Source organism: Balearica regulorum, chromosome 2, assembly GCF_011004875.1.
Source record: "Balearica regulorum gibbericeps isolate bBalReg1 chromosome 2, bBalReg1.pri, whole genome shotgun sequence".
NCBI lineage: Eukaryota > Metazoa > Chordata > Aves > Gruiformes > Gruidae > Balearica > Balearica regulorum.
The window spans coordinates 148,873,369-148,897,645 of NC_046185.1; the positions used below are offsets into that span (position 1 = coordinate 148,873,369).

General features: G+C 41.6%; 1 protein-coding gene across 1 annotated transcript in view; it reads left to right on the top strand.

Moving 5' to 3' along the window:
* The window catches only part of KIAA1217 (KIAA1217 ortholog), a 191,378-nt gene that overhangs the window by 72,947 nt on the left and 94,154 nt on the right, over positions 1-24,277 (top strand). The window contains 1 exon segment of the mRNA XM_075747045.1: positions 15,118-15,313. Coding sequence (XP_075603160.1) covers positions 15,118-15,313 — 196 coding nt within the window.

Here is a 24,277-nt window from a genome sequence, read left to right on the forward strand (position 1 = left end):
GTTTTACATCTCTTAAAAAGTATGATTTGGAACATGATCTGGATTCCCTTGAGATGTTTTAAAATTTATCTAGTTCTAGTTGTTTGATTTTAATATTTATTAAATATTATATGAAATTATGTAAAGTATTATCTTAGCTTTAATCCTCACTAAAATTGAATTAAGCACAAGGTTTTTGGAATTTTTTGATAAATACTGAGAAAAGAACAAAAATGACAATGAAGAGGTGGCCTTCGGTCTTTTTTGTTTTGGTTTGGAAATTAAAAAAAAAAATAGTTTGCTAAGTTAACACGTGTCATTTTCAGCTGTAATGTTCAATGAGTTGGAGCCAAAGAACATATACAGTTTGAGGGATGCAGTAGATGTAGAGTGTGCTGGAAAACGTAAATCCTGAAACATAAGAAGTCCTAATGTTTTGTGCAGACCTCTTCCTTTGTTCTCATCTCTCTGACTGCATTCCTGGTTTATATTTCACTGGTCTTTTTGTTTCCGTGCTTCCAGTTTGTCATTGGCCATCTCTCTTTTTTCACAGTTGATTAAATGCTGTCTTGGAGATTGCTTGCAGTTGATCCTGTACGTTGACTCTGTATTTTCATGTGATAAAAGACTTCACCCTTTCCCTTCTTTGGCAGATACTTGTGCTCTTAAAATTTCTGTTGAAGAACCTCTTTGGCCTGAACCCAGCTGAGTTACCATCCTGACTTTTTCCCATCCCAGCATTGTTGAGAAATATCACTTTCTTGCATCCTCCCCACAAAACCATTGTGCACAGGAAATAGGCAGTTGATCCTCATTTCCTTCCTTCAGTTTCAAGCTGTTTAAGAGGACTTATGAGTCAGCATCTCGTTTAGTCGTATATCATCATCTACACACTCATCTCAAGCCCTTTGTGTTTTCATTATCGTTTCCCTCCAGCGCCGGCTGATTGCATGTCTCTGCAGGATCTTACCCAATGACTGTAAACCTAGGGAACACTAATTGGCATTGTAATGTCCTGGCTAACCTGGCTTTGCTTCACACTGTACCTGTGCATTTCTCTGATTTTAGCAACTTCATCTTCCTGGGTGACCCACGATAAATGTAATGTGTTTAATATATTCTGCCTTTGTAAGGACTTTCCTTTTGAAATCCATCAGAAGCATGAATCAAGGGCATATTACACAGACTGAAAAAAAAGGGAACACTTAATGTGCTCCTTGATTTCTCCACTTTTGCAGCACTGCCAGTACCTCAGTGAAAAGGCACTTTGGCTTTTATTGTCACTGCCAGCAAGAACAGCAGTGCTGCATTCCCGTGGTGGGCGCACATCACGCTCCTAACACCCTTCTGTGACATTATTTCAGACTGACTCAGGGGGACAGATGTCTCCTACTAAATCATCAACACAAGTGTCTCAAGCATCTGTGTTTTCCTTTGGAGACATAGCATTTTGGTGTTCAACAGGCCTGATCCTGCTTAAAATGGTGAATAATTTCCTTTGATCTGCTTAGCAAGCAAATCCCACAAGGCAGACTTACAGTTCACCCTTGTTTTGAAGGCCCTGGGATAATGACTAATACAATCAGTCAGCCCCAAGATATTAATCCTTGTCCTCCCTAAGTTACTGCACGCTAATTCTTTGGATACTACCTTACAAGTAATATTCACCAGACTTTTCTTATGATTTCGTTTGATGACATTCAGCACATTCCTGGCATCTTTGCTTTCCTCCTGTGACTCTTAGCTTTCTACACCTTTTTCCAGGGCCACCACTCGCTCTGTTTAGGTTTGAAGTTCAAAAGCAACATGTTTGGCAGCTGTTTACTTTGCCCTGGTATCTTTCTCACTACAATAAAGACTGGCTCCTGAGATTAGTTTTCTCCATGTAACACCCCATCCGGCTCACACTTGCCATTAGCGAGGCTCTGCAACTGTTCCGTTAGCTGCGTGCTGTGTCCCAGGCCCAGTTTCCACTCTCCTCCTTGGCCTCTCACATTTTCCACTTTTTCCCAGAGGAAATTACTTATACTCTTACGTTGATTTTTCTCTATATTACCTTTATATGTTTACCTGCCTGTATTAATCTCTTTCTCTGCATGCCAGTCCAACATGGATGAGAGTTGGAACCTCTTGTGTTCTGCCTATTTTCTTTCACAACTCATGAAGACTTAACAGTAGTTTCAACAGGAGACTCTCTGCTTTGAGGGTATTTAGTAACAGACAGTGGAAATCCCTGTCATTATTCTAGCTCATTGGGACAGGCCTACCTTTTATAGGTTGTCCTCGTGCTGTTCAGGCTTGTCAAGGAATGTTCATTCAAGCCAGCTCTCATAGACAGAAATGAAATCACAGGCTATGTAGAATTCCATTTAGGAGGAAGCATGGGATCCTATCTGCTGGCCAGCAGAGGTTGCTGAGAGCACATTAGTTGAGAGTTCTGCTCTCCACAGCTCTTTATTTCTAAGTAAATCAAGTCCAGGGTTTTTTTAATCTTCTGTGGGATTTGCTCCAACATCCTGTTTCTCCCCTCATGTCGGGTATTTGCTCTGATGCCTCACCTCTCTGGAACAATGACAAAGTTGGCGAGGGAAGCAGGAGACGGGGGCTTGTCCCGGGAACCTGTCCCTGGGGTGGGTGAGATTGCAGCCTTCACTGCATTTGGAAATTGCAGAGCTCTCCTTGAATTCATTTCCCATCATTGTGGGCTATATATATCCACATGCATGCCCACAGATGGAAAAAAAATAATATTTCCCTACAATCTAGGAGGAAAGGAAGAAATAGATCATTATTGTTTTCCCTCTTTAAATACCCTTGAGCTCATCGGAGTGCTGATGAAGGCATCAGTGTGGTGTTGAGTTTGGAAAGGAATATAGAAAATTAAGAATATTTTGGAAAGTTCCAAAGGAAGCCATGCTTCAGGTTTGGATTCAGACCCAAATGTCTTCAAATTTCATTCATAATTAGGTCTTTACGTGGGCTGCAGTAATGGTCTTGATTATATTTCTCCCATACTGGCATGTCTGGATCTTCTTTAGGTGATCCGACGTTTGCTATATAACACTGGGGAGGCCTTGTTTGCTGTGGTGAAGCCTGCTGCTGCACTGCTGTTGTGGTTCTGTATTTCTGTGTGGCTCATTTTTTTCCTGCAAGACTGTGTTTATTCAGAGAACACTAACTCTTAATCCTGCATCACATCCATATGATTTCAGATGAACTCCCGTAAGAGGAGGGAGAGACTTCTGGATCTAGGTGGACTAGTTTTATGTATTTTAACTTCAAATTCTCATCTATCTCCTTGTTTTATAGTGAAAATAAATACCATGTTATGATAAGAGGAGGGAGAGAGGTAAGGATACAGACAACATTTTCCCTGGATTGAGGGTGGGAAGTATTGCTGGTTTTGTCAAGCATCCTCATTTCCTTACCTGACCTTAGGTCAGAATTGATGTTCCACTTCCTTTGGGAGTAGGAAAGTCCAGAGAAAAAGCGACACAGTTGTAATTCTCCATGAGGTGACAGGGTTTGAGGAAACTAAATAGCTCAAGTTGATGCTATGCAATGGCTTTAGGGAGGGTGACTCTTGCACTCTTTTAATGCTGCCATTGTGCAGAGTAATGTCCCTTCCTAAGCGTAGTCTTGATGTGTAATGATGCCTGAATGTCAAGCAAACATGCAGCACAATTTTTTTCCTTTGGAAGTCTCATGCATTTGGCATTGATATGGGATTTAGTCCTTAGAGATTCCATAATATTTTTTTTCTTTTTAATCAGGAGAATATTTTAATTAAAGGGCAAACAGAACTTCTCAGGTTTGCATGTGTGGGGTGGTGACATTATAAAAACATGAAAACCCATATATACAGTTTCAGTATTACTGAGGCATTAGCAACAGACTGTTTTGTCTTTGTGGTTTGGAATTGGAATTTATCCAGTTGTTGCTGGAAGGCTACATTTAATTTGTACTGTGTTTGCATAAATAGCTTATTTGTAAAAATCGCATTTTACTTGAACAATTCTAAATGATGCATTTATCATAGGGAGAAAAATGATCTATTGTTCTCTTTAAATAAAATGGTACTGCCCTTCCAAAGGATCCAATCAACAAAAACATGAAAAATCACAGCATAGTTATATGTTGCTTATCTCGTCCCCAGAATCAGCTCTCATATGCTCATATCCTCTGGGTTTGTAAAATTCAAAAGATTCTTTGAATTAGTCTCTTAATTATGATGTTGGCATTATAATTACTTGCTAAAGAAGATTCTTTAACAATGATGTCCTTGTTATCAAAGTAGTTGCATTTCTTTCCTGGTATGAATAGCTGCTTGCTCTCAACAGGGCAGCAGCAGTTGTCCTGGGAGCCTGACTCTGGCTGAAGGAGGAATTGATTGCTCAGAGAAGGTTGTTCACTATACAAAACCTCTGTTACCTCTGCCCCACAGGCAAATGAAGATTAAGGAAATATAGGACCTCCACCTATAAGGGTTCAAACAGCAGTAGGCAATTTCCCTTCAAATTTGCATCTCATTCATGTGTTGGAGGGAAAAAATGTTTGGGGTTTTTTGGCTCTTAAACTACTTTTAGCTCATTTTCACATTCTGTGTGCTTTAAGGTTAGATGTAGAATAGTAAAGAGAGATGTGATTGGAGAATACTTTTCAATCATACCACAGTTTATCTTTTATTCTTCTTAAATTTGTGGTTAATCAAGTATTTGTAAGTTCTGTTTGAAGGATTCCATGTCTCTATAGTAAGTGTGAAACCAGCACAGAAGTGTAATGACTGCTGCTAACTCCAACCAAGAGTTGTATCATTTCTTAGGAAGAAAGTTTATTTTGCCATTTCTTGTCAGATATAGTTACTAGATATGTTTTTGAATCTGTGTGGCTCAACTCTCTGCCATTAACTCTTATATTAGAAGACCATTCTTCATTTCTTTGACACACCACCACACGTAGCTCATCTGAGCTGAGTCCCGAGAATATTACTTATTAAGGATCAATAGAGCATATTGTTCCCTGGCACATGGGCCTTTCCTTCATTATTTTTCAGTGTCCTTTCTCTCCCCTCCCCTCCCCTCCCCTCCCCTCCCCTCCCCTCCCCTCCCCTCCCCTCCCCTTCTTTCAGTATGTACAGGTTATTCTCTTTTAATTTCTATTGTTCTCCTTTTTCTTTTCCTGTTAACAATTCTCTCTCCCCCTCCCCTTCTTTTCTCTCTCTGATCCACAGGTTTTGCAGTGCATGTTGGTCTCCCTTCATTCAGAACTTGACATTCAAAGGTACTTGATGAAAATTGAATCCTCTCAGAGAGTTAGTACTGTACTTTCTTTTTTCTGCACTCTGCTGTGGATTGAGTTTGTTATCCTTTAACTGTGTGTGTCTTGCTTCACAACTAGAGTTCTCAAATAAATATGGATCTGCATGCTTTTCCCTCTGTATTTCACAGCAGTGAAGTGCCATTCGTATAGATTAATTACATATGGGAGTGTGATGCATGTGCATCCTTTGACAATTTTTAAATTCTGACTTTTCCTTTAATGGCATGATAGACACAAAGTCTACACTCTTGTCTTTAGATGCTTTGAAATCCACAAAAATTCAGTGGGAAGTTCTAGATAAATAAGTGAACCCTACCAGCTGTCCCAATTCTAACTTTATTTATGTATTTAGACATACTTGGAACTGGCTTAAGGGGTAAAAGTCTTGCTGCAGTTAAGGACAGCTCTGTGGGGAAAAGAGTAAATAGTTTTGTATTTGACATGCAAAAAAGCTTAGCAACTTGCAAAATGATCTTATAAGCACACTGCGCACCCGTGAAGTAACTCGTATCTCACCATTCTTCCTATTGAGCTCCTCTTCCGTTTCTATATGGCTTGTAATGCCGTACAGAATGGATGTTTACTACAGTTACTTTTTTTCCCACCCAGGCAGTGCATATGCACATGCCTTTTAGATACGTACGTAAAAGGTGCCTCTGCATGGTTTCTACTGCAGTCAAAAGTGCAATCACAAAAGCAGCGAGGTGTAACACGCGCTGCAAGCAAGGAATGAGGCCTTGGAGCGTGCAGAGTGCACAGCCACTTATTTGCACCTGATTTGTCACTTCCCAACTCACTTTGTTTTCACTTACAGGATTTAAGTAGGCCAATAAACATGCCGACCACAGGGAAGGGTGGGAGAGGCAGAGGTGTGGAGAGCAGTAAGGCTTCTCCCTCCTTTGCCAAGGAGATGGCCTCAAGGGAGGGGAAAAGAAGCGAAAGGGCACGGTGACAAGTTGGAAGAGAGGAGAAGGAGAAGCTCCTCTCTTCCACGACATCTCTCTCACAGCAGCCCCCTACCTCTCCCCAGGTGCCAGAGCAACAAGCTCTGATAAGTGCTTCATCACACGTTTACTTCCATGAGTAGAGGCTAAAAATAAGTCGCCGGTGCGGGTGCGCTGCTGCCGGAGGCAGCTCTGCCTCCCGCTTGCTTTTCCCGGGCGTTTGTTCTTGCTGGGGGCTGGCAGCACCCACCGGCTGCCCGGACCCGGCCCACGCAGAGGGCAGCTCTCACCCTGCCCCCAAGACCTCGCTCCCACTCACCAGCCTTTGTGTTGATAGCTCTTTTTTCGGTTATTTTTAAAATGGCATGTTAATGAACAACTCCCCTTAGCTTGTAGAAACACAGAAAAACAGGTTTTTCCAGGACCGCCACATGGTGTTCCTTTGCTTTGGGAAACAGACACCGCAAAAACAGACCCTCCTCCTATTTTCCTTAGGGACGTGTGTGGGAGAACAGGGATGGGTAGATAATAATTTTCTTGAATCAGAACACACTATCCCCTAGGTACATTTAGGCATCTGGTATATATATATTTCCCTCCGCTCCTTTTTGCATGTGGTTTTAAGCATGTAAAGATCTTTCCCCTTTAATCAGCATAATGACAGTTTTTGTTTAAATCATCCCTTTTAATCTTCAGAGTTCTCATGACAGTTTTGGGGATTGTGTAGGTAGGAGTTACCTCACCCGCTGCTGATGAAACGCAGCCATCTCCCGGCTGGAACAAGGGGTCATGCTGGCTCATGAATACTTCACAGTAGGGTTTTTAGGAGGGAAAAGAGAAATAGCTTCCAACTGAAACTGCCGTAAGATTTTAATTAAGACAAATGTTGATGTCCAGGCTGGAATTTATGGATAACTTATTTAAACAAAGTAATAATAAACTGAAGCTATGATGCAAGAATATGACAGAGACTGTGAAAGAACAAATTTTGCTGTGAGCAAAATTGATGAAGCCATAGAAGCCTTTGTGGGGAAGACTAGTGAGGTGATCAGTCACTTTTTAAATTTGGCTATCACACGTAAATAAATAATAAATGTCAAAAAGCATTAGAATACAGCAAAGAGTTATATGATTTTATTTTAAAATGAAAGACTTCTTTCATTCAGTGTGATTTTTGCTTATTGCTAATGGGTGACTGTTAGTTTTAGCTATCATTTTACTTCAAATTCTGCCCTAAAATCTCAGGCTGGCATTTGTAGAAAGAGAAAACCCTGGATTTGGACAGAAGATAGTGAGAAGTATTTTTACACTTTAACATGGATGGCGTGGGTTTTTCTGATATTTCATGTACTCCCAAAGAGATGCCACAGCATGTTGCATATTTCAGTCTGGACTTGTCTGGACCAATTAAGCTGCTCTTAGACGGGCTGGTGAGTTCCTTAGGGCAACATTTTCAAATGCAAGTTCCTCCAATTAAACATCTGAATAAGAGGTCTGGCAGTGTAAGTGCTGAGTACCTACAGCTTTTATTGCTTCTAATGAATATCTTTACTGTAAACACACAACTTTCCTTAAAAACAGACTTCAATTTATCTAGGTGCTTACAGTTAGAAACCAAAGTTTGAAAATCTTGCTTCATAACAGAGTTTCATGAAAAACTTTCTCTGCTAACTCTGGGGATCACCCTGCTGAAGAGCAAGCCTTGGTCCTGCAAAAGGCGTGCAGGAGTTGGCAGCCTGTGGATGTCCTGCTCGGTGATTCACAGCACTCGGGATTAAAAGAAATGGCTTTTGGCGGCTTGCCACAGTGGGGAGCATGCAGCTGGCCACCAACAGGAGCTAGCAAGGCTCCTGGGAAAATGTGCAGATTTTTAGGATGATTTGAATATCATTCCAACCTAAAAATATAGCAGATAAATTCTGACACATCATTAGATGTGGTTTTTTTCCGCTAGGTGAAAGAAACCGGGGTCAGACATAGAGTGGTGATAATGAGCCTGTCATAAGCAGAGAGGAGTTTTGTCTTCAGATAAATTAATAGAATTGAGTAAAACAACCACTCAGCGTGGCGTGCTGACCCCGCCGTAGCAATGGGCTCTGGTAACGTGTGGCTGTGACTGAGCATTACCAGGTTTTCACGCAGCACCGTCCTGTGGCAGTTGGTGTCATTGGCTGAGTTATCTTCCCCTCCTTGTTCACGCTGTGAGGGAAGTGGAACGCTTTCTTTTACCTTACTTGGGAAAATTCTTCTGGGACTGTTTCCTCCCTCCCTCAGAGCATGAAAAGATCTGCACCAGGGCTGTACCTCAGGTTCACATTCACTGAATTCACTGCTTTGCTTAATTACTGCGCTGCAGGCAACCCAGGGAGGGCTCTGTGATTTGTGCTCTGCTTGCGTTACTCCTGTGGTGAGTATGGTGAGCTCAGGCTTTCCTCCAGACCGCTGGCAGCAGGAGGAGGCTGGTAGCGCTGTAGCGGAGGGGAAGCTCAGGCAGCATCCAATGCAGAACATGCCTCAAAGCCAGGGAGGCTGCAGGCAAGCAGGGTACCTTGGCTCAGTGCTAGGGATGGTGGGCAACCATGGCTCAGATACTGTGTCTCTCGTTATCAAGGAGGAAATTCTTCTGGCCTTTCATACCATAGAACTTAATATTGCCACCAAACTGAGAGTGCTTGTGAGCAAGCACCAGCTTTGTAACTCGTTGTCATTGACTCAGCAGAAAACAGTGAAACATTTGTGTTCAAAATACAGAAATAAAGACCAGAGACATCTGCTAGCCCATGAGCAGGCCAAGAGGGGATAGTGTAAGTAACTCCTACAGAGTCTGCGCGATGTTGAGTGGGCAGTTGCCCTCCTGCTCTCTTTAGCTCTCCAGAGCATGGATGCTGGCATATGCCTGCTCCTGGCGTGGTGCTGTCTCCAGCTGATAGTGGCTGAAAGGAACATGCCATAGATTTTTTCCATCTCATAATGGTGAAATAACACACAGAGAAAAGTGAGCTTGTCATGAAAGATGGTTTTATGTTGCATTCAGCTGCTGAATCACCTCCCCACCCCCAGTTCCCCCAATGAGAGAGACTGTCCAAATGCATCCATTGCATAGATGTAATATGAACTTTAGTTTATGTAGACATGTATAAGCATTTCACTTTTCTGAGAAAGTGCTATGGAAAACATTGTTACAATAAATGCTTAAAAATAAGAACACGTGGGTAGTATTCACTTTCTGTCCAACAGCAATATGTCACTAATAGCATGTCCAGACAAGTAAAACGCTGTAGTTGTGATAATATGGGACCCCAAAGACTCTGTGTCTTTGGAAAAAGCAGATCCTTCCTTCAGACAAGCATAGTTTGGATCTGACACAAACGTGAGGAAGAAATATTATTGTTGCACTAATAAGAGCTCATGTGCTGTAACAATTTTTCAGAGTTAATAAACTCATCATACATTAAACACAGCCTGTTTATATGCATATTTGCAGTCTGACACGTTTCCTGCAGCCATCTTTGGCACAAGTCACGAGACAAATAGTTTACTTGAAGGTCAGGAAAAGCAGGTTTCCATTTTTCTTTTCATTTTCCTTCTTTATTTGAAATGTTGAGAAGACACTCAAATGGGGTTTCTTGCCTGTGCTAAGTGTGTTCTTCAGAGCACATGACTGGAAAGACTTATTTTACTAGCGCTGTATTATTTTTTGATGTCTTTGTTTACCATTCGTACACTGCCAGGAATGCTAGCAACTTCGAAGATGTGTATGATAAGTTTCTGTCAAGATAAAGGCTAAGGAAGTTCCTGGAGACAGGAAATAAAAAGTGCGAATTGATCAAGAGATTAAATGAAATCCTTCTTCAGGTCATGGGATTTTTTTCTTATTTGTCTGTGAAAAATGTGTGAAGCAAATTTCCAGGAGATCCTTTCAAAAATGGAAAGAAGGAAAAAAGCTTTCAGTTATATAGATTAGATTGGAAAATAACTGGAAATGAGCATGGGAAGATGTTATGAAGAGCAGAGCCATAAGACTGGGTAGAACAAAAGGGTGAGAGGATTAGTGGGGGCAAATGTGAGCAGAGGACCAGAGGCAGAAGCAATGCACAGCACTTGGAGAACATCTCTGGTGCCCCGTGACTGCTCATTACATTGGCATCTCTGCAGTATTTCACTTTTCCTTATTCAAGTACCTTCTGATTTCAGTCCTAATTATTTGAAATTTTATTGCATTCAAAAGCCTTGTATTTTTTTGCACTTTTCAGTTGTGAGGCATGATTAACCACAGTTCTAATTCTTGGTCAAATCCCAAGAGTAGTTGGAAGATACTGGATCTTCTGTAACTGCTACCTCCATGTGTTATACTTAAATATATACCCTGAAAAGGTTACAGTGATCTATATCCTTGTAAATAAAGTAGTATATCCTAAATAAAATAGTAATCTCAAAGCACTATGTAATTATGTATAAGTTTTCACCAGAATCGTTCGTCCTTATTTTGGCCTTTCCTTTCTGCTGAGCTTCTTACCCAGAACTAGCTTAGGTGAGATGTTTTGTCAGAGGAGTCCTCAAGGGGGGTCAGCTCTACTCAGCTGGCTGAAAAATCAAGCCTGTTGCACGAAGAACCGTGCAGGGGGATGTCTCCTAATGTATAGCTTGGGGGGCGGGGGGAGTCCGTGGCTGACTGAGGAAGTTGTAACCTAACTCGCAGTGGCACAGGGGAAAACAGAGAGACCTGCTGCCTGGTTCTGAACCTTCTTCTGTTCTCTGGCATTTATGCCGGAGGTGTGGCTTGGAAAGCGCTGGTGTTTCCTTGGTTTTGTGTACCTGTGTGAAGTATCTGTTTACAAATGTCTTAATTTTGGATAGTGCTACTCCTTAGCAGAGTCCTGAGTTCTCTTCTCCGTTTAGTATTATAATTTTTGCCCTTTGCTAGCAGATATTTTAAAAAGACAGCCACCCAGGCACAGTGATGTTCCGTTCATTGCTTTCACTGGATTTTTGCGACATGCAGCTACAGTGCCATCCTGACTCTGGTAGCAGCAGTCTACGCTGCAACTCTAGCTGGGTTCTGATGGGTCCTGAAACATGGACTATATGGTGAATATTTATTTTGTAAATGTTTATACTGCATGCTAATTCCTGAAAAGTAATTAAAGGCAATTTCACTTCCTGAAATACTATTTTAAGCTTTTGAATATTTTTAAAATATGTTAGTGAACATATATGGTATGATTTATTAAGTATTTCTTTGCCATCTTGTTTGATGTTGGAATCAATATGCTGAATAATTATTAAAAGGGTCAGATAGATAATGCTGAAGGTTTCTGCCTTGCTTTCTTCAACTCTTTACAAGTCCTTGTAGGTTATGGCTCCATAGATGTTTCTTGTCCTCTCCCCACTTCATAGGCTGGTTTTCCTAAGAAGTGCTGCCTAGGAATCCGCTTGATTATTAAGTAGCATCAAGCCTAGTGCTCATTGCCAATAATAAAAATGCTTTCCTAGCAAATTTGCACTTATATCTCTCAGTTACTTGAATAGCCACTGTTGTTGCTGTGTTTGAGGATTTTTTAATAATCTTTTCAAAATTCAGAATTACTCCTGAAATGCAATGTTTACACAAGTTGAGCATGACAAATAGCTTGAAGCCTTTCATAAATGGTATGTGTATATATGTGGATCTCATTAATAGCTTGCATTTGATTTACATTTGTATTACTGCATTTACTAGAGGGAAACTACTATGGATTTGCACTGGTGTATGTTAAGAGGATGACTGGGCTTCAAGTCTGAGCAGAATCCGTGATGTGCCTTGCTTCAGAAGGCTCCAGTATGTTTCTTGGGGCTGCAGTGTTTGGGCTGAGGAATAAGGGCTGCCAAAAGGGGTCTTTTTTAGTCACAGTAATGCTGGCATTAGCATCCAGGGGGATCTGAGATGCTGTACGTTATGTCTTAAAGAAGGGCCCCAGGGACAACCAAAGAAACACAGCATTGCTGAGGTTGGCTCCATCTGCACATTGACAGGGCACGCTGGGCAACTGCACAGCTGAAACTGTGTCTGTTGCTTCTGGGCATGAAGTATATCCCCTGTATATGCACCTGTTCATATGTGTCGATACACTGTAGACATGCAACTGCATGTCTCAAATGACATCTGGGGATTCAAATAAAAGAGAAATAAAAATAATTAAAAGCAAAGCAAAATAAGCTTGATTCATATTATCAGAATTTTTTGTTTCTTTAAGAAAAAAAAAAAGCAATCCCCTTCCCAACAAACTCTGAAGTTAAAGACCTGGGCAAGGAATGGATTGAAAGCAGCCCTGAGGAGAAGGACTTGGGGGTATTGATTGATGAGAAACTCAACATGAGCTGGCAGTGTGCACTTGCAGCCCAGAAAGCCAACCGTGTCCTGGGCTGCATCAAAAGAGGTGTGACCAGCAGGTCGAGGGAGGTGATCCTGCCCCTCTACTCCACTCTTGTGAGACCCCACCTGCAGTACTGCGTCCAGCTCTGGGGGCCCCAGTACGGAAGAGACACGGAGCTGTTGGAGCGAGTCCAGAGGGGGGCCACAAAGAGTATCAGAGGGCTGGAGCACCTCTCCTATGAAGACAGGCTGAGAGAGTTGGGGTTGTTCAGCCTGGAGAAAAGAAAGCTCCAGGGAGATCCAATTGCGGCTTTCCAGTATTTGAAGGGGGCCTACAGGGAAGATGGTGAGGGACTGTTTATGAGGGAGTGTAGTGACAGGACAAGGGCTAATGGGTTTAAGCTGAAGGAGGGTCAATTTAGATTAGATGTTAGAAAGAAATTCTTTACTGTGAGTGTGGTGAGGGACTGGAACAGGTTGCCCAGAGAAGCTGCGGATGCCCCATCCCTGGCAGTGTTCAAAGCCAGGTTGGATGGGGCTTTGGGCAACCTGGTCTAGTGGAGGGTGTCCCTGCCCATGGCAGGGGGGTTGGAACTAGATGATCTTTGAGGTCCCTTCCAACCCAAACCATTCTCTGATTCCATGATTCTATGACCTTTTGCAGGTTGATTTTGTTGCAGGTTTTTTGCATCTTGTTTTATTTTTAGTTATGGTTTTCTAGAAAGTGAGAATTACATGCCTTCTAGCTCCCTATTAATGGATACATACAGATAAGTTATTAATCAGTACGAGGAACTACAAAGCTGTAATGTCTTGGCTTGGTAGTACTCCGGGAATATGCCTGTGTAAATAAAATACTTCAGTGGTGATGGTTCCCAGGCCACTTTGGAAAGTTGAATGAAGAAGTACTTACTGATCAAATTCTTCCTCTGTGTTTGCAAGTCACTTGTCACCTTCGTAAATTTTCAGGCACAAGTCCCTGTATTTACAACCTGCAGACTAGTGCTGACCATGTCAGAGGCATTTCAAAGCATACTTTAGTTTGCTGAGAACAAATGTTGTTAGCTTTAAGTCCTGCAAAAATTCAATTCTCTTGAACAATCTCACTGCGGGACATTGGATAATACCTAGCATTTCAAAAGTGAAAAGTTCTGGAGGATTTAGCTTTCTTGTGAGGTGTGTCTAATTTGTTGTAGTTTGTGAGCAACTGCACAACTTGGCAACAACAGACCTCTATAGCCAGCTAATGAAAATCTAACAAAAGTTAAAGTTCTTCGTACTTTCAAGGTCACATAGGGAATATTATGTGATGCATGCTATTGCTGAAACGAGCGCATCTAATTTCACTTGAAAAAACACTGAAGGAATGAGATGTCAGCAAGATAAGTCATCATGGCTTTCCAGAAAGAAGCAAAATCTTTTCTGGATCTTGACAGCATCTTCAAACCTAGAGTTGAAGTTGATTTTAATATAGGGGATTTTTAATGTACTAGCATCTGACCTTAAATGATAGGGAAGAGGAAAGCATATATCTTTTATGACATCTTGTGCCTGGTGCTGATTATAGGCCTTTATAAAGTTTGTATTTACATACTGGTTTTGGGACAGAGTAAGCTTGCTTTGCTTTGAATTTCTGCTTGTACAGTGTCTGTTCAAGTTTGTTGTGATACAGAGTTTGCCTGAGAGACTGGAAAATTATTCTTCCAAAGTAATGGTAACATGTGGTTGAGGGAGTTTCACTAAACAATACTGAATATACTTTTTAAAGCAACCCCTCGTTGTAGAAAGCACTTACAATGTCACTTACAGTTAGCAAAAAAATGTTCTGGACATTTTATGTCCTATTGTGTTTTTATTAGGCAGATCTTACAATCAAGAGTCAGTGGAAGTGCATAAATGAAACCATCTCTCTCCCCTCCTGACACAGTCGGCTTTTTCCAGATACTGTGATTAGCAATTTAGTAGTATGATTGCCCAGTAAGAATCATACTTAATTTGGTCGGTAAATGAAGACATTTCTGATAAATGTTGATGCAACAAAAAGCAAAATAACTGTGATTTCAGCTAGAAATGTTGGATGGCTGTTATGGCCTTGCTGCCTGACCTGTACCTTTCATAGATGGCATATACTGAGACTGATAGATTACGATTACATCACAGTAATTCTTTTCAGAGGATTTTTCTTAGTAGACTTCTCAACATAAATGTGTGTGTATGTGTTTGTGTGGACATGCCTATGCTATAGTGGTGGTTTGAGCAGCAAGGAATGGCATTACCATACATTTCCGCAGCACGTGTCTTATCCTCAGGGCCTTGTTAGCAAGAAAACTTACAGTGTGGATGTACAACCATAAAAACCATAGCAGAATACCCAAGGACACTGTTTTCCTAAACAAACTACACAGAAGTGACCTTCAGCATACCAGTATTTGAAGAAGTTTGGACTTCTTCCTTCTTCTCTCTGTTTTTTTCCCCCCGTATTCCAGTTTCAGTAGGCCAATAATGAAATGCTCTGTTTTGCAGACGAGAAGCCCAAAGCCATCCCAGAGCCCGCAGCCCAATTTGGGTGACCAGACAGAACACCTCTCTGAAGCGTCTGCAGATTCCTTAGAGGCCATGTCCGAGGGCGATTCTCCGACCCCCTTTTCGAGGGGCAGCCGCACGCGGGCAAGCCTTCCTGTGGTGCGGTCAGCAAACCAAACGAAGGAAAGATCACTGGGTAAGACCCTGCTTCAGTCTTTCTCTCTGCTCTTAGCCTGTGCATTTAAAAGTTTTAAAATAGTTTGGGGTTAAAAATGTAAAGACTTTGGTAGCACATTATTTTTAATGTCAGGTTATTCTTTGGAAATTAGCTCAGTATGGGGTACTGGGTAACTTGAGGGAATGGTGAAATTATTTTCATAAGATTTGGAAGTGTGCTGGGAACATGGTAGACAAGGAGAAAGATGCAGACACTGATATGAAATGCTGACTAACAGTTAAAACCCAATATTGCAAATACTTTTTGCCAAGCTGGCACACTATGTGGCAGTGAACTTAGTACAAGATCGCACCCTCATCTTCAGACAGGAGACACAAACGTTTTACTTTGTCATCTCTTCAAAGCCAGACCTGGTTGGAAGAAACCTACAGATATTATTGCCTGACAGATCCAGCTTCTAATGAAAAGACTTGGTATTTGCATGGCGGTAGCTTTCCAGGGAGAGGATTTGAGTGGATATACTGACAGACATGCCATTTACTTTGGGGCAGTGCCTTTCCATATGCATGGCGACACGGGTGATATGTTAGCGCAGGTGGACGACTGCTTCCTGCGTTCTTCCCATACCTCAGGGTTAAATTAAGCCCAGCTGTGAACCAGAGCTCCTTTTATAAGAGTGGATTTTGTCCTGGAGACTCTGCTCTCAGCTCATGGATGGTATGAGTAAAGGCTGTTTTTTTTGAGAGACGACACCAGAGGGCAGTTAAACTGCTGCAAGAAGGCAGCATTAACTCGCATGTGAATTGCTGAGGAGGGCAGGTTTTTGCTCAGAGGTAATAAACTGAAATGCTGCTTTCCTGTGGACTCATCTCCCAGCATACAGGGTGACATAAACCGAAGGCTGGGCTGTAAATCATACCATGCTTGTAAGCTTGTCACGGTGGTTTACTTGTTCCTCAACAATCTAAGACAGTTTCTGTCAAGAGTATTGTGATATCTGACAAACACAACAAATGAGAAGGAAATAGGGCTGGAAGGGGTTCCTGCTGCTCCCAGAGCTGGCAAGGGCAGAGCAGTGGAGCTGGGGACAAGGGGCTGATCCCTGCCATGTGAGCTCGTGGAGTGGCACTGCTGCCCTCCCAAAGCCCCTTGGGCCACCAGTATGTCGGGTTCTTTGGGGAGAAATTTTGAAGACTCCAACCTGAACAAGACATTTTGGTTTAGAGGTATTTTTAAGAGCAAGCCTGTATTGCATGTATGTTTACTATGCATGCAGCAGCCACTGCTGGCTAGAGCGTCCTCAGAATGACTTGCTGCACCTCAAGATTTTCTAGAAAATACGTATTTGCTTCAATGGGATGTCATGTGGTTTGGGCCTTTGCAGGTCCCTGTGCAACTCGCAGTCCAGCCTCACCACGTGGGTTTCAGCTGGTGTTTGGTGATTACCGTGATTACCCCAGACCATGTAGGGTATCTCAGCTCTGAACTTCTGTTTTGGATGTGAGCTGAGAATTGATAAAGCACTTTTGGGAAGCTTTTGTTGGCATCGAAGGGGGGTGGCCTGCTATGCGCCAGTGCTTTGTGCAGTGTTTTCTCCCCCAAAAGCTGAACTAGAAACAGCTTTCTTATTGTCAATATGTACATCTGAAAAGAATACAACAGCCTTGTTTCTGGAAAAGACTTAAGTGCTCATCACTACGAATAAACCTGGTAGGTTATAGGAAGAGCTGTACTGGATTAGACCAAGAGTCCGCCTGGCCTCATATTTTGTCCCCAAGAGGGACCATAGACAGCAAGTCTAGGCAAGAGTAAGAACAGGGTAAGTATGTGTAGGTATGATCCTTCCCCCAAGTACTCTCCCAGCCTCAAGCTATCTTTAGCTTAGGGATTTTGTGGTTATGGTTTCTGCCTGTATAATAACCCTTAAGAGATGTCTCCTCCAGGTATTTGTTCAGTCTCCCTTTGAACCCATGTAAATTTTTCACATCCGCAACAGTGCAGCTGTGACTTTGGCAGCAAGTTTCGTTGGTTTACTGCCCAACCACGGCTTTTCTCTTGCTTTGTTTTGTATTTGCTTATCTGCTCTAAGTTAATGTCATGCCCCCTTGTCCTTGTGTTGGAAGTGACAGCAAACATTAGATTGCTGTCTGGTCCCCCAGGCCATCTCTGATTTTTTAGGCCTGTCATTTCCCTCAGGTCATCTCTTCTCCAGGCTGGGAAATGTTGCTGTAATCACTTGTTCCTCACCCAGAAACCATCCTGGACATTTGATTATCATTGTTGCCCTTCTTTGAGCTTTTTCCAGTTTGACAGTATCTTTGCTGAGATGAGAGGACCAGAGCTGCAGAAGCTCACTGTTAAGCAGTCCACTTTTAAATCCTTTTTCAAGCATCTGTTGCATGTACTGAATTGTGTTGTCCAGGTCCTAATGGGGGACGGTCACATGAAGATGTACCATTTTATTTAATGGCCAGGATTTCAGACCTTGCAAGGCACTCTGTCTCAGCCTGTCTTTTGTATACTAGAGACAAGGCTGGCTTATCCCAGTGCGAACAGGCAAAATGCAGGGGAAAAAAGAAAAAAAAAGGAAGCAATGTAGGATGAAGCACTTGAGTTGAGAGTTTTTAGATTTGAAACCAGAGCAAAATAAGCCTTTTCCCACTTGCATTACAGGAGGGGTCACAGCTATGTGGCTTAAGGAATCATCATACTAGCCAAATCGGAGGTAATATATTGTCTCCACCCCACAATCTGTCATTTTCAAGTTGTTCCAGGAACTATTAATAGCAAATAGTTTGTTTTAAAAGATAGTCTAAAAATGATTCTGAAATAGTTCAATTTTAGATTATTATTCTTCAATGCATTTCTTTTACAATAATGTCCTTTTCAGTCTTTTCTGCCAGTGTGTTCTAACAACACCATGAGCAATGTTCTGAGATTTTAATTTTGAGACTCTTTGCATAGTGTGGCCCTGTTAAGATCATTTTTACTTCCAGCAGTACAAGGGGAATGTTTATTTTTAAAAACCAGGAAACTGTTTATAACTTCAATTTTAAAAGCATCATGAAAATATTTCTGTTCACATGATTTTAAACAAGCTATGTATAATCACCTCCCTTTCCATCTCTATTAATTTTTTAATTTAATCTAATTTAAATACAAATTATGTTTTGATCCTCAGCCAACATAATTTCAGTGAGGAAAATGACCAACTTTTGTGCATTTTTATTAATTATACATTTAATATCTCAATGTCATTATTTTAAAAACCTGATGTTTTCTTTTTGAAATGCTAATTCTTCTATAGGTTCCTATTTTATTAACTACGTATGAGTCGGTTTGTTTTTAAATTGTGGTCTGAATTAACGTGGAGCCTGAGAAGGAATAGTGGTAATGCATTTTGGCCACCCTAGCATGATGGTTTTGTCAGTCAGGACTAATCTAATAGGACATGGTGTTCTGACGTGCGAGGCTATTGCATGCCATGTGTTAGTTGACCCAGAAAACAGTATTCCAGTCGTGGGCCCTTTGAAAATTTCAGCCACAGCTTTTGAAATGAAGGTCTTCCTTGGCTAAGAGTCCATTAGAAATCGGCACTCGTCTCATCAATCTGCAGCCTGGAGACAAAGCAAGATATTAAAATAAATTAATTCACTGTGTAAGAGAAAATTAAATGTATTTTAAAATATCTATTTGAAAGCTGGGAGTTTTTCCAGTGCGATAACTGTGGGAAAAAATTGTCTAGCAAAACCGTCAGAGCAAGAATCAGCTGAAACCTGGAAAGTGCTCAAAAGCTTTCAACAAACTTCACTTGCAATTTGCCTGGAGGAAGCAGAAGCTGACAAGCGCCCAGCGAGGTTATGCCAGCAGCCAGCCCGTGCCCACGCTGCAGCTCGCTGCTGTCACCGCTCCGGTACCTCCGCAACGAAATTAAGACTGACAAATATTTCCACCTCCAGTCTCTCTTGTGGTACATCTGTACAAACGATGGGCTTGATCCTTTGTAAGGGCAGGCGCCGGCATCCTCTGTGGTGACTGAGTGGTCGGGGCAGTTGAAGCGATCAGTTGCAGCCCCAAAATTTTACATCCTCTGATTCCAGTAGCGGCTGTAGGTGCTCTCGCAGGATCAGGCTGTACATGCAGGGTTGGATTAAGGAAGAATATGGTATTAGGAGGGATTCCATAAATGCACAAGGATTTGGGTTTGAGAAGTTACTGAGGAGGATGAAGCTTTATGGCTGCAGGTGCTTTCTCTGGGTGTCCTGGCCAGGGTGCCCAGCTGCTCTGGTCCAGATGAATAAGAAGCAGAGGATGACTGGGCTCCTCGCTGGCAAACTCATGCCTAAAATTAGGTGGCATTGACAGGCCTCTGCAGAAATGTCTGACTCTGCCAACATTTACATTTTATTTGCCTTCAGCGGGATTACTTACGGGAGTAAAATTACACAACCGCTTAAGGATTGGCACGGGGACAGTCTTAAACAATCATGGAATATTCTGAATATTATTTGTTAGTCCCCCAACCCTGTTTTAGCAGGCACAGATTTTAGTGTCTGATTAATTAGTTTGCTGCCACCTTCTATGGAAATGCTTTTACTGATTACGATAGTAAAACCTGGATCTTTTGTAGCATTTCTTGCAGGTGTTTCTCAAGGCCTGTTGAAAAGAGAGTCAGGGCTGTAGTTACAATTTTACACATAGGAAAACTTTTGCAGAGAGAGGGATAGTGTCTTTGTTGCCATCACCCAACGGCAGAAATAACTCTCTATACATGTGTATGCAATGTACTGTAAGACTTACACAGAAAAATATAAATGCTAAAGGTAGACTTATATGTTATATTGGTGGTAATTAATTGTTATTTACTATTTATGAGCTAGAAATTAAAATAGGCATGTTAAATCAGGCAGAAGATGTGTGAACGGCCATAGATTTTATAAGAGAAGTCTGTGATTTGTTAGCAGTGGCACTGCCCTCTTGGAGTCCTTAGGGCATGATTCAAGCCTAATGAAGTCAGCAGGATCTTTAGTTTAATTCATGGAAGAGGAACTCCCTGGGAACTGCATTTCAAGTTAAGGCTGAGTATAGCTTTAATGTATTCAGTCATCTTAAAGAAATTTTCCCTATCTTGACTTTTTACAGTGTATGCAAAGCAGCCAACATGCAAAAAGGTCATGTAAATATTTGCTGTCATGGTTGGATACATTAACATGGACTGTCAGGTCTATAGGAAAAACAGCCCAAAACAACTAGTTCCAATTACTGAATTGAAACACAGATCCTAGGAAATTAAAGTGTTCTAAGGTAACAGTGGTTTTCCTGTCCAACTTTTCTAGACTTTATCTTTTGATATTTCTTCAAATTATAGCTGAAGTTTTTTGGACTTGGAAAGCAAAAAAAAACCCCAACACCTCTTACCTGAAATATTTTGTGTCCAAAGAGCAAACGAAGGTAAACAATCATATCGACATATAGTGCTGAGAATTTTTTCTGTTTCATTTATTGTCCCTACATGATTTGTGAAAGACAGCTATATAGAAGAGTGAAATATAGGCCTTCCCAGGCTAGCACTCGTGCACTCAGTTATTGTTTACTCTACATGTTCTTCCTCCTATAAGAGAATATCTTATGAGTACCTGAAAAAAAAATGCTTCCAAGAAACAAGATCTTATTTAGTACATACTGTTTCAAGAGAAGCACATTCTGTCTGCCACTAAAAAGCTGATAAGCAGTATATGTTAGATGCTGTGTCACACTGGAGCTGAGTTTGACTCCATTGCAACAGGCTGTATCAGCATGGATCCAGTGGGTTCATTGCAGTGGCACTAGAATAGATAGTATGTGCTAAATAAAACCATTAGCTATGCAAGTATGTATCTGTCACTGCTACATCTGTTACTTTTTTTTTTAAATGCAATCTTAATTACTTACTTGCACTGCAGTAATACTAAAGAACCCTAACTAAAAATGGGACCTCACCATGTTGGGTAATATACATAGTGAGAAAATAGTCCTATTGCAGGACCTTGCAACATAAATAAACCAGAATGAAAAGTGCTGAAGGTAAAGGAAGAGGTTGAGTAATTAGGGACCAAATTGATCAACTCAATAAAACTATGTCAAGGTGGCAGTGGCTTTCCTCTGTACCCCAAATCATGCCTGCACAGAAGGTGCAATGTCTTCATCCTTCCTCTGCTACCACTTCTTATTCCGATTTAGCAGCAGCAATTTGGGCTTTCAGCATTTGGTGTCTGCTGGCAGAGGGATCTGGCAGCTGGAATCGCTTGTACAGGCCAAACTACCCTTCAGAGGAAAGGTAGGAGGCCAGATGGAACTGTCCTATGGGTTGTATCTGGCACAGGAGCTATCACTTGGACAAAGTTGATCTAATTTTCACATTAGGTAAAATCTGTAAGTCTACCTCTAATAATACAGTAAGTCACACAAACACCAGACCCTTCCATTTGCACAAGGGCATGCAAAGAAAAAGTGTATTGCAATTCCATGCATTGCAAGACGTGCAAGATTTTGGTCCAGCAGAGAAGCATAGTACTAGCTTGTCCCTCAGCACAGTGTATTTAGGATTTGCTGCCAATGCTGACAGCAAGTCCCCGAATGAGGACAGCTCTTGGATTTAGTCATTGCTCCCAATACTGTTTATATATTTAGGTAGTGATTCTAATGCCTCGTTACTATGCTGGGCCTGCATTCAGGTTTCTGTTCTCAAAAGGAAATACTGTCGTCTCTGTGGTATCATGTAAGGCTGTCTCTTGCTTTTGTTCTCATTCTCTCTTGTGCGCATTTTTGGCTATAGAGTAGCCCGATTTAAACAGGATAAGAGGATAATCACTGCATCGGAGGCTTGTTGATAGCCTGCTGATTAGCATACTCTCTTGGGATATTAGGGGCAATGGTCTGAGCAACTGTCAAGATGGGAGCCCTTCTGGATAAATTTTTAACTACTCAACTGTTTCATAAAAGACAAGCACGTGGTACCAATGCTTCTACCCAGTTACCTTCTGTGATGAATAGACCGGCTGTGGGGATGTGGGCAGAGCAGTGGGTATTGTTTATCTTGGCTTTAACAAGGCCTTTCACATGTCTCTCATAGCATCTTTGTAGCCACACAGGGGAGATAGATACGGATGGCCTTCAAGGTGAGCAGGGCTTAATGCTTTAAAGTTTAACTGGCAGCTGGTTTTTGGTGGTCTTCCTCAGGGTTTTTTAACATCAACAACCTGGCTGTTGGGATGGAATGAACCATCAACAGTGTGAAGTCTGACACTAAGTTTGGGAATTCTTTTAATATGTTGGAGGGTCAGCTTGCCACTCGCTGGGACCCCAGTGAGCCAGACGAATGAGCTAACAAGAACTTCATGAAGCTTCACAGAGGCAAATGCCATCTTTCAGCAGGGACAGGAGAGCCCTGTGAAACAACATAGGCAAGGACAGACTGGCTTGGGAGCAGCGTCCCCTTGCAGCAGTGAAAACTGCATAGCTGGCTATAGGAAAAATTTTGCCAGCAGGTTGAGGGATGTGATTATTCCCCTCTTTTCAGCATTTGTGAAGTTGCACATGGAGTGTTATGTCCAGTTTTGGCTCCCCAGTACAAAAGAGATAATGACAAACTGGAGTGAGCCCAGCAAATGGCCTTGTGGCATTCTTCTCCTTAACCACGCTAACTAAGCTCATGGGCCCAAGATCCTGTTTAATGTAGTCTTTAATGATTTTACAAAAAATCAAGCTGCTTGTTAGAGCCCACATAGGTGGATTTCTGGTGTGATGCTGTAACCAGCTGTGCTTTTATATGCTGATGGCTCAACTCCTAAACTTGCTACTGAAGTATTGAACTCTTTAAAAATGAAATCACTTCAGAAGTCTTGAAGAGAATTCCTATGGTAAATACAGAAAATTTGGAAGATGCAGCAAAACTACAAAGTCATGCATGGTCTACGTGACTTTAATGCTCCATGGCTATGGAGTGTTAAAATGGTCCCATTCTGCCCTTGAACGCATCACTTCTACATGGTTTAGTACTAAAAGCAGGATTTATAAAATAGTCACCACTCAAGTAATGTGTGTTTGATACAGCTGATTTATATAGGAAGGAAATACAATTCGATAGGATATCTCTCTCTCTTTGTGTTTATTTAAGAGGAAAAACAGGTATTCCAAGAAATTTAATTGATGTTTTCTTGTCCTTTTTGCTATTGACCCTTTAAAAGTTACTAACAAAAATGTCCCTTATGTAAAATACTTGCTTACAGTGTCCATAAATGCTTAGCATGTCTACATAGTCTCTGACAGACACATCCTCTGAAATTGTACTAGTCAGCCGGCTGGCCATGGCTTACTGTCTTCCTCAGAGATCAGGGGCTCAGCTTCTGGTAGGCCAAAGCAACGCAGCTTCAAGAGCTCGCATAGGCACGTCCTGTGCCTGTTAGTGTGTAGTTTTTACTACGTTAAATTGTTTCGTGAGTGTGAACTGAAGGAAATGCAGCATGGCAGAGCCTATGGGCCCTCTGAAAAATAGCTCTGGTACACATGAAATTTCTAGTTCATCTCACTGAGTTGTTCAGTTGTCAATTTTTTATGTTTTGTCATTAAGTATCATGGGATTTTTGTGTTCTTCCAAGTTTACTGGCATTGTTTTGTTGGTTAGGGATATGAAAAAGTGATCTTGCTGCTCAGTTGGGCTATTCTGGCAAGAGCAAGTGCATAGATGCAATTATTGTCCAAAAGTCATCCTGCCAGAACATTGTTTTCCATCTGGGGAACTGGGGTAAACTGAAATGTTCCCTCAAAGCCTCTAGATCATAGAAGTAACTGTTACACTTGATGAGCTTGCTGACATAGATGTATGGACAAAATTGTCTTTTGGCAATAGGCTATTTCATGGGCTTTATCTGCAATCAAATAGGACAAATACCAGGTGTTCTTTAGGTAAAAAAAGTCGTCCATTTTCTTTTTGGGTTTTGCTTC